Source organism: Dasypus novemcinctus, chromosome 19 (genome assembly GCF_030445035.2).
Source record: "Dasypus novemcinctus isolate mDasNov1 chromosome 19, mDasNov1.1.hap2, whole genome shotgun sequence".
In the NCBI taxonomy this organism is placed as follows: domain Eukaryota; kingdom Metazoa; phylum Chordata; class Mammalia; order Cingulata; family Dasypodidae; genus Dasypus; species Dasypus novemcinctus.
In genome coordinates this window covers 79,429,259-79,446,968 of record NC_080691.1, presented here as the reverse complement: position 1 = coordinate 79,446,968, position 17,710 = coordinate 79,429,259, and the positions used below count along the sequence as shown (strand labels likewise).

General features: G+C 45.2%; 1 protein-coding gene across 3 annotated transcripts in view; it reads left to right on the top strand.

Annotated features, from left to right (window-relative positions):
• The window catches only part of CD70 (CD70 molecule), a 61,718-nt gene extending 45,007 nt beyond the window's left edge, over window positions 1–16,711 (top strand). The window contains exons 5-10 of one of the 3 annotated variants that reach the window (XM_058281981.1): window positions 8,033–8,082; window positions 10,107–10,275; window positions 11,492–11,633; window positions 12,084–12,754; window positions 13,614–13,648; window positions 15,430–16,711. In XM_058281981.1, the coding sequence (XP_058137964.1) occupies window positions 12,567–12,754; window positions 13,614–13,648; window positions 15,430–15,815 (609 nt within the window). In that variant the 5' untranslated portion in view covers window positions 8,033–8,082; window positions 10,107–10,275; window positions 11,492–11,633; window positions 12,084–12,566 and the 3' untranslated portion in view covers window positions 15,816–16,711. Of the gene's footprint in view, window positions 1–8,032; window positions 8,083–10,106; window positions 10,276–11,486; window positions 11,634–12,083; window positions 12,755–13,613; window positions 13,649–15,429 lie in introns of those variants that run through there. The other 2 variants (XR_009181930.1, XR_009181929.1) reach the window with 2 other exon arrangements.
• Window positions 16,712–17,710: the final 999 nt, after the last annotated feature.

The window sequence follows — 17,710 nt, the reverse complement described above, 5'->3', positions numbered from 1 at the left end:
GTTTATCTTGATGGGCTTATTCAGTTGGCTAGCTTCTCTTTCTACTATGGGGTTGTATTTCATTTCATTTAGTGTTAAGGGCCCTCTTTGGCATTTAGTTCTACTTATTCTATATTCTTTTAGTTGTTTGTGTTCCCCTGAAAACATATTAAGACATAGGAAAGGAAGGAAAGAAGAGGAAAATAGTAATAATAGTAAAGTGGAAAAGGAACCATAAAAGAAAACATAATTAATAAGAGTGAAAAATCATTTAAAAATGCAAAGGAATAAGAATAAACAAATAAAATGAAACAGGAAAAAATTGAATAAAATAAAAGCCTAAAAAGATGAGAAGAAAGAAAATGAAGACTAAACAAGAGAAGGGGGAATTAAAGAAGAAAATAAAGAAAGAGACTAAGGAGAAAGAAGAAGTAAAAAGAAAAAAAGAAAAATAAAGAAAGGAAAATAAAAACAGGAAAAACAAACTTCCCTCTTAGGACACTAGCAACTCTCTCAGGCTGCTTGTGCTCACCTATCAATCACCCTGCAGCCCTCCCTTCACAGGTAAGACACCTGGGTGTAGAGAAGAAAATTAAGCATAAAAAATAACATACATAAAATAACAAAAAAAAAAAGACTAGAAACAAACAAACAAACAAAAACAAACCCTCAGTCTGTAAGCTCTCATCTCAGGGCTATTTGTCTCTTAATTCCCATTAGGCTGGGTGACCGACAACCAACTGGATCACTCTCTGGATTCCTTATCTTCAGCACTAATTGGTCACCTTACAGCAACTGGGCTGCCTTTCTCCACCCTCCTATTCCTCAGGCCAGTTAAACTTTTTCGGAGGTATAGTGGATTGAACCCAGAACCTCATATACGTGAAGCAGGTGTTCAACCACTCAGTTACACTTGCTCCACTAGTTAGGTGGGCTTCTGAGGGCTTGTCTTCTTCTCTCCCACCCACTTTTCCCTCAGGGCAGTTGGACTTGGGATATTTGACTGGCCGTCTCTCCTAGCTTCTCTCTTTCCTGGGCTATTCTCTCTCCTGACCCAGTTCCTCTCTTTCCCATGGTGGGTGGGTGTGACAGCCTTCCTCTCCCTTTTCCCTGGAGCTGCTTCAGAGATGGTTGGCTTCTTTCCTTTTTTTCTTTTTGGTCTGCCTGCTCTTTCCCCCTCCCCTTTACTCTCTCACCCCCTGAACTGACTGGGTGCCTGCTCCACACCTGTTTTCCCTGCAGCAACCCCCCAATAGCCTGATGGCTATTGGGATGTGCCCCTGGGGTTTTCCTCACTCTTGGAGCTGGCTGAGTGCTGATCTTCCAGTCAAATCACTTCCCCAACTTCCCTCTTCCTTTGAACCAATTGTGTGCTGCCTTATGTGTCCTATATCCTATAGTTTTCCTTCCCCCTGGCCAAATGGGTACCCCTCTCTGACTTTCCTCTCTAATGGCCCCTGCTGTCCCTTGACTTCTCTTCTGCCAGGTAAACCTGCCCACCTTCCCACAGTTTCTGGAGGAAGACTGTAGCTTGCCATTCTCTATGCCGCCATCTTGGATCAATCCAGTAATCAAAGATTTTGAGAATTTAATGCAGGATAGGTTCCAGTCTTCACTTACCAAATACTGGATTTACATTATTTTTTTGCTCCTTCATGTTTGCCTTTTAAATATCAAGGCCTGCCAAATTTACTTTCAAAGCAGATCATTTATGAAATTGTAAACAGTGTTTAACATAGGCAGAAACAAAAAAGAAGCATTTTCCAATTGGTTGAGATCAATGCACTTCTACCCTTTCTGATCAGTTTAGCTAAATGAATCTGGTACTCTCGTTGGATGGGAATTTAACAACAAATGACTACTATTTCATTATATAAGTGTACAAGCAAAATTTATCCATTATGCTTGCATTGGGGGGTAGATTGCAATACATCATTGCACATGCACATGTCAATAACTACATGAAAAGTCAAATACGACGTCAATTCCAAAGCCTCAGAAATAAAAGTTCAGTTCCCAAGAGAACTGTGATAGCTTAACAATGTAAAACTTTTATCTAGTGGGGAGGTTTGTACCTGAGGCATACCCCTATGGAAAATGAAAAAAATGAAAACAAGTGCTTATGTGTCATGGAGTATTTCCTCAGTAAGTGAAGGCCCACACAATAAACAATAAAATATTAAACTCCCCTCCTGGGGAGTCTTACTACTTTCTCAAATAGAGTGGCTAAAATCACTGGAGTATATAGGCAGTGTCTAATTTTAAAAAAACAAACCAGTATGCCAAGCCTTCAATATTAATGCTTGTACTTTATGAAAAAAGTGAAACTTAGCCTAATAACAACTAATATCTAAGTGTTACCTTCTGTAGCAGTTTGATATTATTGCTGAAATCCAAAAAGAAATATTGGATTATGTTTGTAATCTGATCTGTACCTGGGCATTGAGTTATGCTTAGGGTGTTGAGTCCCCACCCACAGATAAAAGGTATAGTGAAGAACAGAGTTGAGGGTTTTTGCTGTTGGAATTTTGCTGTTGGAGTTTGATGATGGAGCCTTAAGCTGGAGCCCTGGGTAGTAAGCTCACAGAGGAAAGTGAAACCAGCCCCAGGAAGAAGCAAGCCCTGGAAAGAAGGGAATCTTGAGCCCAGAGAGAAGCAAGACCCTGGAAGGAAGGAACCCAGGAAGCCTGAACCCTCACAGACGTCGGCAGCCATCTTGCTCCAACACATGGAAATAGACTTTGGTGAGGGAAGTAACTTATGCTTTATCTGTATCTGGTATCTATAAGCTCCTACCCCAAGTAAATACCCTTTATAAATGCCAACCCATTTCTGGTATTTTGTATCAGCACCCCTTTCGCTGACTAATACACCTTCTGAAAACCCCCTTCTTGCTCAAATGTGGCCTCTCTCTGAGCAAAACTCAGCACCTGAGCTCAGAGCTTCCCCTTGGCATGACTTCCGGGGATGGGCCTCCCTGGCACCAAGGGATTATTACCAAAAGCCAACTAGCAATGCAATTGGGAAAAAAAAACCCTTGACCAAAAGGGGAAAATATTAAATACAAATGAGTTTTTATTTTTTGAAAAAGAAATTTTTTATTGTCTTTTTTTTAAAGATACATAGATCACACAAAATGTTACATTAAAATTTATAGGTTCCCATATCCCCCATTCTCCACCACCACCCCCCCACTCCTCCCACATCAACAACCTCTGTGACTAAGAGATTTCAAAATGAGTTGGGAGGTCATTCCAGAGGTTACATTTATACATATCTCAGGATGATGTCACTAACTGCCACAGTAAACAGAGCCTCAAGTAGGGGTGCATCTGAGAGCTCTAGAGACTACAGGCAGAGAAGACAACACCAGGAAATTGGCGCCCCATCACTGGGCCTTACCTTGAAATATATGTTAATCTGTCTCCCCAGTGTATTGGAGTTAGACTCATTTGTAATTTTTCTACCAATGGTTCTACTGCCTCTTTTATTTGCACCTACAATTAGCACTATACCCATATATGTCCCAGAGACTTAAATCTTCACTCATGTGCCAGTTGAGCCCTGAATCTCAGCAGAGTTGCAGCCAATAGCTACTCTCCAGTTCAACAGACTCACACAGGACAACTAACAAAAGGGTGGTGGCGGACTTGGCCCAGTGGTTAGGGCGTCCATCTACCACATGGGAGGTCCGTGGTTCAAACCCCAGGCCTCCTTGACCCGTGTGGAGCTGGCCCATGTGCAGTGCTGATGCGTGCAAGGAGTGCCCTGCCACACAGGAGTGCCCTGCCATGCAGGGGTGTCCCCGCATAAGGGAACCCCACGCGCAAGGAGTGCGCCCTGTGAGGAGAGCAGGCCAGCACGAAAGAAAGTGCAGCCTGCCCAGGAGAGATGCCGCACACGGAGAGCTGACTCAGAAAGATGACGAAACAAGAAGAAACACGGATTCCTGTGCCGCTGACGACAACAGAAGCGGACAAAGAACACGCAGCAAATGGACACAGAGAACAGACAACCAGGGTGGGGGGGAAGGGGAAAGAAATAAATAAATCTTTAAAAAAACCAAAAGGGTGATGTTGAACAATGCCCACCCCAAAAAGCAGAGTGTCGACAGCTGCAAACAAGACAGTTCCATCCATCTGCCCTATGGGATCTAAGCCCCCACCTCAATTGGAAGTAGAGCGGGCATCACCATTCCAAAAACCTCAAGATCGAAGAATGAACAAACATGAGGGGGCAATGAAATTATGGACCAAGTAGACTTACTATTATTCTGGTAATGGAAGAACTTGTAACATTGATATAAAGACAGAGGTCACCAGAGGTTCTGAGAAGGGGGAGTGGGAAGAATAGGTGTAACATGGCACATTGGAATTGTCCTGCATGATATTGCAATGACAGTTATAGGCCATTATATATTTTGTCAGAACCTATACAACTGTGCAGTGCAAAGTATAAACCACAATGTAAACTATAGCACTCTGAAGCACACCGAATGTCATCATAAGCTGAACATCTCCTTCTCAGGGGAAACTTTTAAAGAGGTAATTCGACCCAGACATAGGGGAGAACACCATGTGATAACTGAGACAGAGAATGCCATGGATTATCAACAAGCCACTACCAGAAGCAGAAGACACATGGAACAGATTCTCTCCTGCAGACTTGAGAGGAAGCACGACTTTGCTGAAAGGGTTTAAGTCTTCTAGTTCCAAGAACTGTGAGACCATAAATTTCTGTTGTTTAAGGCCACTAAGGCTGTGGTACTTTGTGAAGGCAGATTTAGGGAACTAAGACAATTCTGAAACATCCAAGTGGAAATTTCATGTAGGCAATTTAATTTATATGTGTGAGTTAGAGTTCTGAGATAAATGCACAAATATAAAAATCATCATCTTAGGTACACCAGTTGAAACGATGAGTATGAACAAGACTGCCTAGGTGAGGAATACAGAATAAAAAGAGATGAAGGTTTAGGGGAAAGAACTGGAGATTCATAAATTTTAATCATTGGGTAAAGAGGGCAAACTTGTGAAGGAGGTAGAGAACAAGATGGGAGTACGAGATTTCAAAACTTTACAATTTTTCTACATCACCCAGAGATGGGTCAATAGCTTGGTTTTCTTGGTTAATGATGGAAGCCTTTAATTTCCCACAGAATAAGAATATCCTCATATACCTTGCTGCAGAAACTTGCTTAAGTGGCACAATTTTGACTGCCTGAAGGAAAGTAATGATATTTACATTGTAACTATGAAGACTACCTGGGAGAAGTTTCTGCTGGTGGTATGACCATTGTTGGCACGAAAATCAAGCTGATATCAGGGTCTGAACGTTGACCAGCATGCTGTACTGACGTTGGTTGGGTGCTTCACTTCCGAAAATTTCACTATTCAAATCTAGAGTGATTTCTGCAGAAAGACTTCTTATTTCACTCTTCCCACCATTGGTCTAAGTAACATAAACTCCCATAGTATTTGGGGCTTGCCATCCTTCACAACTGGGAAGCTCACTCAGTGGGTCTAGTGTGGTTAATGCCGGCTTAGGAGTCACATGTGGAATCACTCCCTGTGAGTATTCATGGAAGTCATGCCTAACTTTAGGTTACATGGAGAGTTTTATGTAAGAGAATGGAAAAGAAGAACAGGTTCCTGATGAAAATGCTGTGTCTAGGAGGAATTTCAGGATGAATGGACAACCCCAGATCTTGCATTTTCTACTGTTCAACCAAGATTGTGTCTCTTCTATGGGTGTGCAGATTTCCCTTTGTGTCTTTTTAAAAAAATTTCTCTACCCGCCCCAGCCATCTGTTCTCTGTGTCCATTCGCTGCATGTTCTTCTGTGACCACTTTTATCCTTATCAGCGGCACCAGAAATCTGTGTTTCTTTTTGTTGCGTTGTCTTGTTGCATCAGCTCTCCGTCTGTTCGGTGCCATTCCTAGGCAGGCTGCACTTTCTCTCGCACTGGGCCACTCTCCTTACAGCGTGCTCTCCTTGCACGTGGGGCTCCCCTACGCGGGGGACACCCCTGCGTAGCACAGCACTCCTTGCATGCATCAGCACCGCACATGGGCCAGCTGCACACGGGTCGAGGAGGCCTGGGGTTTGAACCGTGGACCTCCCATGTGGTAGACAGATGCCCTAACCACTGGGCCAAGTCCGTTTCCTTCCCTTTGTGCCTTTTAAGCAGTCTGCTACTGAAGACTGGAGTGATCAACCTGCAAGAGAACACTGGTGTACAGCAATTAAATGGGTAGACACAGCCACAGAATGATTTTAAGAGTTCTGAGACAAGCTCTTTAAAAAGATTGTGAAATAAGGTTCATGGGAAATAAACACAGTTTTTATTTTAAAACAAAACAAAAACAAAACATTTCTGGGATCTACAATAATGACCCATTAAGTGTCTTGAGCCTCTTCTGCTCAAAGATATTTTTAGTCACCTATTTGTGTAGCCACATCCTTGCCTTCAGTGCCACAAGGAGTAAGGATTTACCTCTAGGTATCAAACTGAAATTACCATCACTGAATAAATGCTCCTGCTTTCTTTTTTTCTGCTTCCTCACATCCACTGAAACTACTCTTCCTCCCATTTTCACCTTGTTCTCTCAACAAAGTCAAGTTTTCAGCAGTTTCATTACATTCTTTTTCCCCTTTACTTACCTCCAGATGGCACAAAGTGAAAATGAGAAATTTTATTTTTTTATTTTAAAGATTTATTTTATTTATTCCTCTCCCCTTCCTCGCCCCCTCCCCCCCATTGTCTGCTGTGTCCATTCGCTGTGTGTTCTTCTGCATCTGCTTGCATTATCCTGCAGCACTGGGAAACTGTGTCTCTTTTTTTGTTGCGTCATCTTGCTGTGTCAGCTCTCCATGTGTGTGGTGCCACTCCTGGGTGGGCTGCACTTTTTTCACGTGGGGGGATTCTCCTTGTGGGGTGCGCTCCTTGCGCATGGGGGACATGACATTATGATACTCTAGGATGCCTTTTGAAACTTCCTTTATTCACTCAAAATTGTGTTACTAAACTTGCCCACATATGTCCTTATAGCTTTTACCCATCATTTTTCACTGTTATATATTTCATACTGAATATATTATGATTTATTTATCTATTCTCCAGAAAATGGGCATTAGGTTTGTTTCAGGTTGCTTTTAAGTTAAAATTGTGCTGTTGAATGTACTTTTTTATATATTATCTGGTACTCATGTGTTAAAAGTTACCTTGGATATACATGCCCCGAGTTTTAGAGTATGTCAATGTTCTACACTGTAACACTGCCAAAACTTTTGTGTCAATTGTCTTCTTTATCACCAATATACGAGAACCTCATTATTCATACACTTCCAATTCTTGGTATTGCCAGATTCTTAAATAAATGCTTATCAAAAGGGTGTGAATGCCATAATGGCCTTAATTTCATTTCTCTGGTAGCTAGTGCTATTGATCTTTTCCTATGTTTATTAACTACCTGTGCTTCATTTTCTGCAAAATGTCTAGAGAAGTAATATTCCCATTTTTCTATTGATTGTTTTTCTTATTGATTTATAGGAATCGATGCACTATTGATATTATCTAATCCGTTATTTGGTTATATATGCTGTAAATAGCTTCTCCCATGTGTTATATATTTTTCACTTTCTTTAAGGCATGTTTTAATGAACAGAGGTTGCTAAGTTTAGGTTGTCAAATTTATCATCCTATTATTTTTTAAGGTTATCACTTTTTGAAAGAAATGCTTCCTTTTAATGAGAACAGAACTATTCGTCCATTGTTTTCTAAAAAATAAAGTTTCACTTATCATTTAAAAAAAAAAAGAGGTAATTTGACCTGGTGAAATCGAAGCTGGATTCCAAATAAGTTATAATTTTAGTAAAGAAGTGGAGGAAGTCCCGTTTAACTTGGCTGCCTTTTTCTGGTGGCATTATTTTTTTAGTTCCGAAATGGCCTTATTTCCAGAAAAAAAGAGTCAGTTCTTCGCGGTAAGAGTTTTTGTCTCAACTTATACATAACATCAAACAACTCAGGCGCCCTTTATTCATTCTTTTCTAGACTGCTACGGTCTCATCAAAGATCATCAAATAGTTTTGGAGAAATAGCATGTAAGTTTCTCTTTTACCGTAATCCTTTTCTCCATTCTCATCCTCAATGTATTTCCAAATAAAAGGACATTTTTCTTGTCCCACACTTTCAAAATATGATTTTATGGCAGGCCAACATCTTAACATCTTTTCTATGCCTAGCAGCAATCACAACCATCTTGTAGGCATGTCTAAAGAGGTTACCTCCTTCCATTTCTATAAAGTAAAAAATATCACTAAGTGCTTTGGTATATTTTGAAGAAACTGAAAACCAAAAACTTTCATTATGAAAGTCTCAATATCACAATTAAGCTCATCACACCTTTTAATAGTGTTGTTTACAGTGTGTGCACTACCCTGAACTGGTATTTTTATTTTCTTAAGAAGTTTATAGTCAAATGGAATTTGCTAAAATTTACATATGTGTGCTATCTGTCGAATATACAGGTAGATGAACCAAGTCCTCTTTGTATTTGATTGAGCACTGGTGGCTTTTGGGAAAACAAACAAAAAAAACTCCACTTTTGTTTGGTTCAGAACTCTTTGTCTCCTGGATTTGTGAGATTCAGTCTCCGTATGTGCATTCACATCCCCTTCTCCACCATGCTCAATCCCAAATTCTTTTCTGCCTATTGTGCAGTGTGCTCTGTTTAGGTTATTTGCCACCCTACTCCATTTGTATGTGTCCTTCCATCTGTCATTAAAATAACACAGTCGTTTAGCCTTCTTTTTTTGGGTGGTGTTAATTGTTCTCATTTTCATTACCTGTTCTCTTGCTTCCACTGACTGTGTGGGACTTCCTCAGGACATTTCAAGGTGATGAAAACAGAGGCTCGTTCTTTGCTATACTTTGGATCCATTGGAAGCTCAGGGGCATCAACCTGTCCAAACTCACCAAAATACTGCCTAATCTCCTCCGGCATTCAGATCCCCCAGAAAGCTTTTCTTCTCAGTATCTTTCTTCACGGCTTGGCCTCTTAGGGGCTCCTGATATGGTCACCCAACCTAACTTCCCTTTGATCTAGGACCCCGTATCCTCCTCGCTCCTGTCTCATTCACCTGGTCGGCTCCTCCCTTCGGGGACGACCTTGTGCGGGTGGCCGGCCGGTGCACCTGGTTCCATGGCCTGCTTGTACTGCCATGTACAAGCCCGCTGCCAACAAGCCAGCGCGCAGCTCACCTCGCCCGCCTGCCACTACCGCCCTGGGCCAGTTGGGCGCTACCGCCTGATCTATTCTCTCTCTAATTTGGTATTTCTTGTCGTCTCTTATAAGTGGTATCTGTCAATTTTTGTGTAATAAATTTTGAGGCTATGTAAAACAAAAACAAACCTGGCAATGAGCAGCATTCCTGAGATCAGCACTGAAGTGAGTTGAGGGATGGTGTATTAGTCAGAAAAAGGGTGCTAATGCAAAATACCAGAAATTGGCTGGTTTTTATAAAGGGTACTTATTTGGGGTAGGAGTTACAGATGCCAGGCCATAAAGCGTAAGTTACTCTCCTCACCAAAGTCTATTTCCACGTGTTGGAGCAAGACGGCTGCCGACGTCTGCGAGGGCTCAGGCTTCCTGGGTCCTCTGGGCTCAGCGCCTCTGTTTCCTCCACAAGGTCAGCTGTAGACTATCAGGTGAACGGTTTTGTCTCTCTCCCTGCGGCTCTACTTCAGCATCAAACTCCATCATCAAAACTCCAACATTAAAAACCCTCAGCTCTGTCCCTTGCCATGCCTTTTATCTGTGACTCTCCACCCAGCAAGGGGTGAGGACTCAATGCTCTAATGACGTGGCCCAATCAAAGCCCTAATCATAACTCGATCAGGCCCAGGCACAGACCAGATTACATACATAACCCAGTATCTGTTTTTGGAATTCGCAACCATATCAAACTGCTGTAGATGGCAAACCGTCCTCCATAGCAATTATTAGTATTACATTATTATTATGGAGGCTCCAGGGATTGAACCCAGGACCCTGGATGTGGGAAGCAGGTGCTCAACCACTGAGCTCCATCCGCTCCCCGGTAGCAACTATTTTTACTCTGGACAGAATCCGGTTACGATGGAGATGGAAAGAGACACTGCATGAGCTGCATGGAACCATCCAAGGTCTGGAGAGGGGACCATGACCGAGTGGATACTGGAAGATTCTGGAGATGGGTGCAGTGGGCAATGCTAGACCATGGGACACATGGAGGTGTCAAACGACAAGCGAGAAGGTTAGGAAAGGTGCTAGGATCAGCCACCGTGCCTGGGAGCTTTGGGGTGGCCGCGGAGGCTCCTTCTGGGGATGCTGCAGGTCTGGGGTCCTAGGGCTTTATTTTATTTATTTTATTTTATATTTTACTATTTTTTTCTTTATTTTCAAAAGAAGTTTTAGATCGCATAACTTAATTTTTTTACTATTTTTATTTTTTTCTTAAAGGTGTATTTATTTATTCCCCTCCTTCCCCCATGGTTCCCACATTTTCTTGTCTTCTTTAGGAGGTGCTGGAACCCAACCCAGATGGATAGAGCCACACCCACTCCCAATTTATTTTTAAAGAGCTTTAGATGGACATAACTTTATTACTATTTTTCCTTTATTTTAAAAGATGTCTTAGATGACATAATTTTTAAATTTATTTTTTACTTCTTTTTTCTTTTAAGATGTTTTAGAGGATCCTAGGGTTTTCGAGAAGGAAATTCCTTTGGGAAATCCCAGGATCCCAGGGATTCCGGACACCTCTGATGCCCCTTTCTCCGTCACCCTCCCCCATGTCAGCAAATGCTGTCGGCTCGGAAATCTCTGCTGTTATCTCATACAGATACTGGAAATTATTAGACCCTCCCCCCTACACCAGCGGCCTCAGGGTTCCAGAAACTAGTCAGAGCCCATCATTCCCCAGAGGCCTTCTACAGCATTTAAAATAAGATCGAAACTCCTCGTTAAGCCTACAGAGTCTGACGAGACCTCCTGTCAAACCCCAATCGCACAGACCTTCTCAGAATAATCCTAAGCGTGCCCAGCTCATTCCTACCTCAGGGCCTTTGCTTCACCCCCTCCTCCCGTGGCCGGCTTCTCCTCCTGGCAGTTGAGTCTCTCATGTCCCTCCCTCCCTTGGTGCCCCTGGTTTTATAATCCAGAGCCCAGCAAACTCCAACCAAGTGCAAGCCAAACTCGGCTCTCCTGTTTTAGCACGGCCCGCAAGCTAAAAAGCTTTTACATTTTTATTTTAAGAAAATGGCGCAGTGGGTGGGGGTGGGGATAAAATCGAAAGGAGACTTTGAAACATGCGAAAAGGGACATGAAATCTAAATTTCAGCGTTTCTTAGAACACAGCCACGCCTACTTGTCACAGACTGACAGCTAGCAAATGGTTTGACTCGCTGGGACAAGTCCTGTCTCAGGCCCATGTTAAACGACTGATCTTTCTTTTGTGCGACCAAGAACAGGTGGTTTCCAACGGCACAGGGGAAGAGAGAACTGAAGGATGATGTGAGACGTTTATAAGAATCAGGCTTGACTCCTGTCTCCACATCAACGCTACAACTTCTTCCACTGCAAGGGTCACAACAGTTCTATAGTAGAACACCAGTGAGTCCACACTAATCCATCTTTTATTCTGCCACCCTGTGAACCCTGGGGGAAGTGGGAGGGAGAGGGAAGAAGAGATGTGATGTGGGGGCATTTTCGGGATTTGGAGTTGTCCTAAATGATATTGCAAGGACAGATGCTGGACATTGCATGTCCTGCCATGGCCCACTGGGTGGACTGGGGGAGAGTGTAAACTATAATGTAAACCATTATCCATGTGGTGCTGCAGTGCTCTGAAATGTATTCACCACATGCAGTGAATGTCCGAGGATGATGAAAGAGGTTGTTGATGTGGAAGGAGTGGGGTGGGATGAGGTGTGGGGTATATGGGAACCTCTTACATTTTCTAACGTGACTTTTTTTTGTGATCTACGTATGTGAAAAAAAAAAAGATAGTTAAAAAAAAAAGAGATAACGGTTCGTTCTTTCCATTCTCCTTCCTTTGGGCAGGTCGGTTGCTGAGCCCCACCTGACTGCCAGGGAGGCAAGAAAGACTGGGACCAGCACTGAGACTGGTTTGGGGGCGCAGCCCCAAACCCTAGCAGCTTTCGGTATTTCTGTTGCCGGGCACAGTCTCGGTCCGCAGTAGATGCTCAGTAAAGACCTGCTGGAGCGAATGAATAAGCAGAGGAAGGTGAGGTGGGGGACTGCCCAAACCGAAGTAACCTGCGCCCGCCCTGTGGGGGGCAACTCGCTGGCCCCGCCCCACCCCACCCATGGGGAGGTGGGGCCTGGCAGGAGTTGAAGGGGATTTCCCACTGCCCTTCGCCAGCATCATGCTCAAGAGCCTTTGTGTCTCACGGACATCCCCAGAGCGGGGCGGGCTAGTCCCCGGGCCGGCTGGGCCTGAGAACTCGCGGAGAGCCGGGATTTCCTCGCCGCCCGGGGCCCCCTGCCGCCTCCTCCCACCCTCGCCTCGCCACCTTACAGTGGATGCGGGGTTGGCCGAATTCCGTTATGGCCGAGGAGGGCTCCGGCTGCGCCGTGCCCCGCTTGGCTTGGGCTTCTCTTTTGCGCAGCGTGTTGCTCCCGTTACTCGCGGGCGCGGTCGGCGCGGTGGTGATTTACAGCATCCTCTGCAGCCAGCGCCTCCCGCAGACGCAGCAGCTGGAGTCACCGGGGGGTGAGTCGGGCAGGGAGGGTGGGCGCGAGAAGCGGATTTGCCACCTGCTCTCCCGAGCCTGGGGGAGCTCCGGGTGGGGCGCAGCCTGGAGGAGGGGAGGGCAATGCAGGAGAGAAACGGAGAGAGGCAGAGGGGCGTCGAGCTACAGAGCAGACGGAAGGACTAAGGACACACACACACACACACACACACACACACACACACACACACAATCAGACGGCGATGGATTTTTAAAAAAATGCCAGAGAGGAGGAGCTGATTTGGGAAGGCAGAGGGCAAGAAAGAGACCCGCGCAGGGGCAAGGCAGCGGCCAGGCTGCCCGGGGCTCGGGTACAGTCATTCGTGTCTCAGGACCCAGGAAGCAAAGGGGGATCCCATAGTGGGGAGGATGCGGCTGGGAGGCTGGGAAAGGTGCATCCGATGTGAGCCTAGAAGATGATGACCTGTCGCTGGTGTTCCCCCGGCTGGCAGGCTGACTCAGAGCCTGCTGGGGGCTTCACAGAGCTGGGAGTGGAGATTCTGGGGTCTCCTAGGGTAGGGCGAAAGGCAGCTGCTCACCTGGGAGCCCCGGACGCATACCACGGCGGTCCACTTTGGAGGCTTTGCTTTGCAGGAAGCACAGCCATCGAGCCTGCAGGCACTGGCTTGCGCGTCTTCACACCCCTGTCAGCTCCAGGAAACTAGGAAGTTCCTTTGCACTTCTGTTCCCTGCTGTTTCAGACCTACTTCCTCTTTATGAGGGCTTCAAACACACACACATACACAGAGGTCCAGTGGAAGGGGATCTGAAGATAAAGGTGGGCAGAGAAAAGATTTCCTGACTTCGCGGACCCTTAAAACTTTGTTCTTTTCTTCCAGTGGGACATAGCTGAGCTCCAGTTGAATCACACAGGTACCGCGGGGCAGCTGCAAGAGAAAAAGGGGGGGGGGGGGGGGGGAGGAGTTAGAGGGAGAGAAGGAAGGAAGGGAGGGAGGGGAGAGAAATGGGAGGCAACGTGTTTCTAGGTGTAGACTGACTTATTCTCATTCTTTCACATTTTATCTTCTCCCCTGGAAGGGCTGAAAACAGAAAACATCAAAACGAATAGTAATGGCGAGCATTCCTTTTTTCCTTCAGCAAACATTAATTGAGCATCTATTGTAAGCCAGGCATTATTCTAAGTGCCGCAATAAATGAACAAGACAGACAAAAATCCCTGCCCTTGGGAAGCTTCCCTTCTACTTAGGGAAGGCAGACCCTCCAAAATAAGCAAACAAGCCAAGTATTTAACGTGTCAAATACAGTAAAACATGCACATAGTGTGTTTTGGAGAAAAATATAGTAAGGGAGGGGGAGTAGGCATGCCGATTTAAAATGGAGGCATCAGAAGAGGCTTCCTTGAGAAAGTGACAACTGGAGCTAAGACTTGAAGACCTCTAGCTAGTCCTCTTCCTCGCCTCTCTCTCACACCCAGAACCAGAGATCAGAGTCCCAGGAAGTTTGAGAGTTGTGCTCATTTCCTTTGGTAATGGAGGAGACCTCAGCCTCCTCTTCCCTCTGTCTCCTGAATGTGTCTCTCTGCACCTTTGGATCTCTGACCCTCTATCCCTCTGTCTCTATGATCCCCCACCTCCAGTTTCTCTCTCTCTGGTCCTTTGGATCTCCACCCTCTCTCTCTATGACCCCCTCTCTCAGTTTCTCTCTCTGGTCCTTTGGATCCCGACCTTTAATCCCTCTGCCTCTATGACCCCCCCACCACCCAGTTTCTCTCTCTCATCCTGACCCTCTATTCCTCTGTCTCTATGACCCCCACCTCTCAGTGTCTCTCTGGGGTCCTTTGAATCCTGACCTTCTATCCCTCTGCCTCTATGGCCCCCCCCTCTCTGTGTGTCTCTCTGGGGTCCTTTGAATTCTGACCTTCTATCCCTTTGACCCCCATCACCACCCAGTTTCTCTCTCTGGTCCTGACCCTCTATCCCTCTGTCTCTATGACACCCCCCCCCCCCCCCCCCCCCCCCCCCCCCCCGTCTCTCAGTCTCTCTGGTCCTTTGGATCCTGACCTTCTATCCTTCAGCCTCTATGCCCCCCCCCCCCCCCTCAGTTTCTCTATCTGGTCCTTTGGGTCCTGGCCCTCTATCCCTCTGCCTCTATGACCCCCCCCCCCCTCAGTTTCTCTCTGGTCCTTTGAATTTTGACCCTCTATCTCTCTGCCTCTATGAGCCCCCTCTCTCAGTTTCTCTCTCTCTAGTCCTTTGGATCTTGACCCCCACCCCCATTCCAGTTTCTCTCTGGTCCTTTGGATCTCTGAGACTGACTATACCTCTTTTCTCGGCTCCTCCCCCCCCCGTCTCTCTCGCTCTTTTGGATCCAGACCCTCTATCCCTCTGTCTCTATGACCTCCTCCCCCAGTTTCTCTGGTCCTTTGGGTCCTGACCCTCTATCCCTCTGTCTCTATGACCCCTTCCCCCAGCTTCTCTCTGGTCCTTTGGCCCTCTGGCCCTCTCAATCCTCTTTCTTTAACGTCCGCTCCACCCCCAGCACCGATCTTTCCTCTCTCTCTGGTCTTTTGGATCTCCCGCCGTCTGTCCCTTCACCCCTGCTCCCTATATCCCTATCCCACTGTCCCTTGGAGCCCCTGACCCTCAGGTTCCCTAACTGCCCGTCCTCCCTTGCTCCTAATCCTCTGCCTCTAGGCTCTCGGCAGGACCCTCGGCTGCGCTGGGAGGGGAGCCCGGCGCTGGGCCGCTCCTTCCTTCACGGACCAGAGCTGGACCACGGGCAGCTGCGTGTCCAGCGCGCCGGCGTCTACAGGCTGCACATCCAGGTGACGCTGGCCAACTGCTCGTCCCGGCGGATGGGCGCGCACCGCCCGGCCGCCCTGACGGTGGGCGTCTGCTCGCCGGCCGCGCGCAGCGTCAGCCTCCTGCGGCTCAGCTTCCACCGCGGCTGCACCGTCGCCTCGCAGCGCCTGACGCCCCTGGCCCGGGGCGACGTGCTCTGCGCCAACCTCACGCTGCCGCTGCTGCCTTCGCGCAACAGCGACGAGACCTTCTTTGGGGTGCATTGGGTGCACCCCTGACTACCGCCCCTCTTGGAGTCCTCAGAGACTCGGATTCACGGAGGGTTTGTTTTTTGTTTTTTCTTTCTTTGTTTCCGTTTCCCTGTGATGTTTTGAAGAAGTAGGTATTCCACAACATGTGTTTTCAAAGTTAGTCCATTTCAGAGGGACCTTTTGATGAGTAAGATTAAGAAGAACCTCATTCAGGTTTTTGTTTTGTTTTTATATTTAGATGAATATTTAATCTGTGGATAGGGGAAAAAAATGTCAGCACACGAGTAATGGAAGAAAGCACAAAGGAAAATCGGATTTTATGTTTTTAAATGTATATTTAAATCTTAATGTTAGAAAAACAAAGTTATAAGGCAAAGAACAAATTACAAAGAACTTGACACAAATATGGAAAACCTTAATATTATTCTATGAAAGAGTCCATGAGATCAATAAAATAGATCACAAAGATCCCCAAAGAAAAACTAAGAGTATGGACAAATACCCATAACTTATGAATATGTGTAAAACTCTTCAACAACACAAATAATTACAACTCTAAAATAAATCATAAAGCTAAATTAAAGTGATGTATGATTTTTTTTTTGTCTAATAAATTTAAAAGCACTGAAATCCGGTGTGTGCTCTGCAGAATTCAGAGTAGGTGGTCAATGGAGTGTTACTTTCTAGAGAGCTTTCTGATGACTTGTATCCAGAGCTTTAAAATGTTCTTCCTCCTTGACCCAATAATTGCATTGTAGGGTCCTAACCTAAAGAAATACACAGAAATGTAGTTTTGTGTTGACAAAAATATAGTTTTGTATGTTAATAATCACAGTTTTTTTTTTTTGTTTGTTTTTTTGTTTTTTGATTAGAGAAGTGTGGGTTTATGAAACAATCATGAATAAAGTACAGGACACCTGTTATTGGATTTCATTTAGGTTCTTTGACTTAAGCTGGAGAAATGCATTTCAAGAGCACAACGGGTGAGTTAGGCCAGTAATTTATTCAGGTAGGGAGGGAAGAGAAATGGGAGAAAATAACAGCTCAGGGGTCCCAGGTAGAGAGGAAGGGGGTGAGAAGTGATAAAGTGGGCTGATTTACAGGCTACAATTCCCCACTGTAGATGATAAATGCCCAGGTTTACTTGCGTGGCCATGTGGCAAAGGAAAAACAGTGAGAGTGGTGTGCTGATGGCAGAATTGGTCCACATGCAAGAGAACCCATCAGAGAGCGTTCAGGCATCACAGTCTGCTTTCTAAACTATTAATAATTCCACTCCTTTGCTAATGGCAGGGGAGGGGTTCCAGCTGTTTGCTGTTTTGATTGATCACTCCACCTATCTATCCCCCAGTGAGGACCCAATTGTAAAGTCCTTGGGGAATATCCGGGGCTTTTCCTGGCTTTGTCTTTGTTCTGGATAGCAGAATTTTGGGGGTGGGGGTCTTCCAGCTGCCATCTTGGGGTTACTGATGTTCACATGAACTCTCTGCCAGGTTCCAGATCCATCTATTGATTACTGTCTCACTAGCCTGCTTCACACCCACATACTACCCCACCACCATCACCTTAAATTGGTGTGGAATATTTGTTACAATTGATGATAGCAGTTTTTGGTAGTTGTATTATTTTTTAAGTGGTTACCTTGGTTACTACTGATGAAAGATTATTAAATAGTACTATTAACTACCATCCGCAGTTTTCATTAGGTGTATTTATTTCATAAGCCATCTTCTTATTATCACCTTGAATTAGTGTCACGCATTTGTTCTAGTTCATGAAAGAACATTCTTACTCTTGTAGTATTAACTATAATAGAAACTTATATTTGTTCTAATTCATGGAAGAACATTCTTATAAATTAGGACTTTTGTTCACACTTATCCTTCCAACAGGGTCCACTATAGATATACAGTCCCATGTTT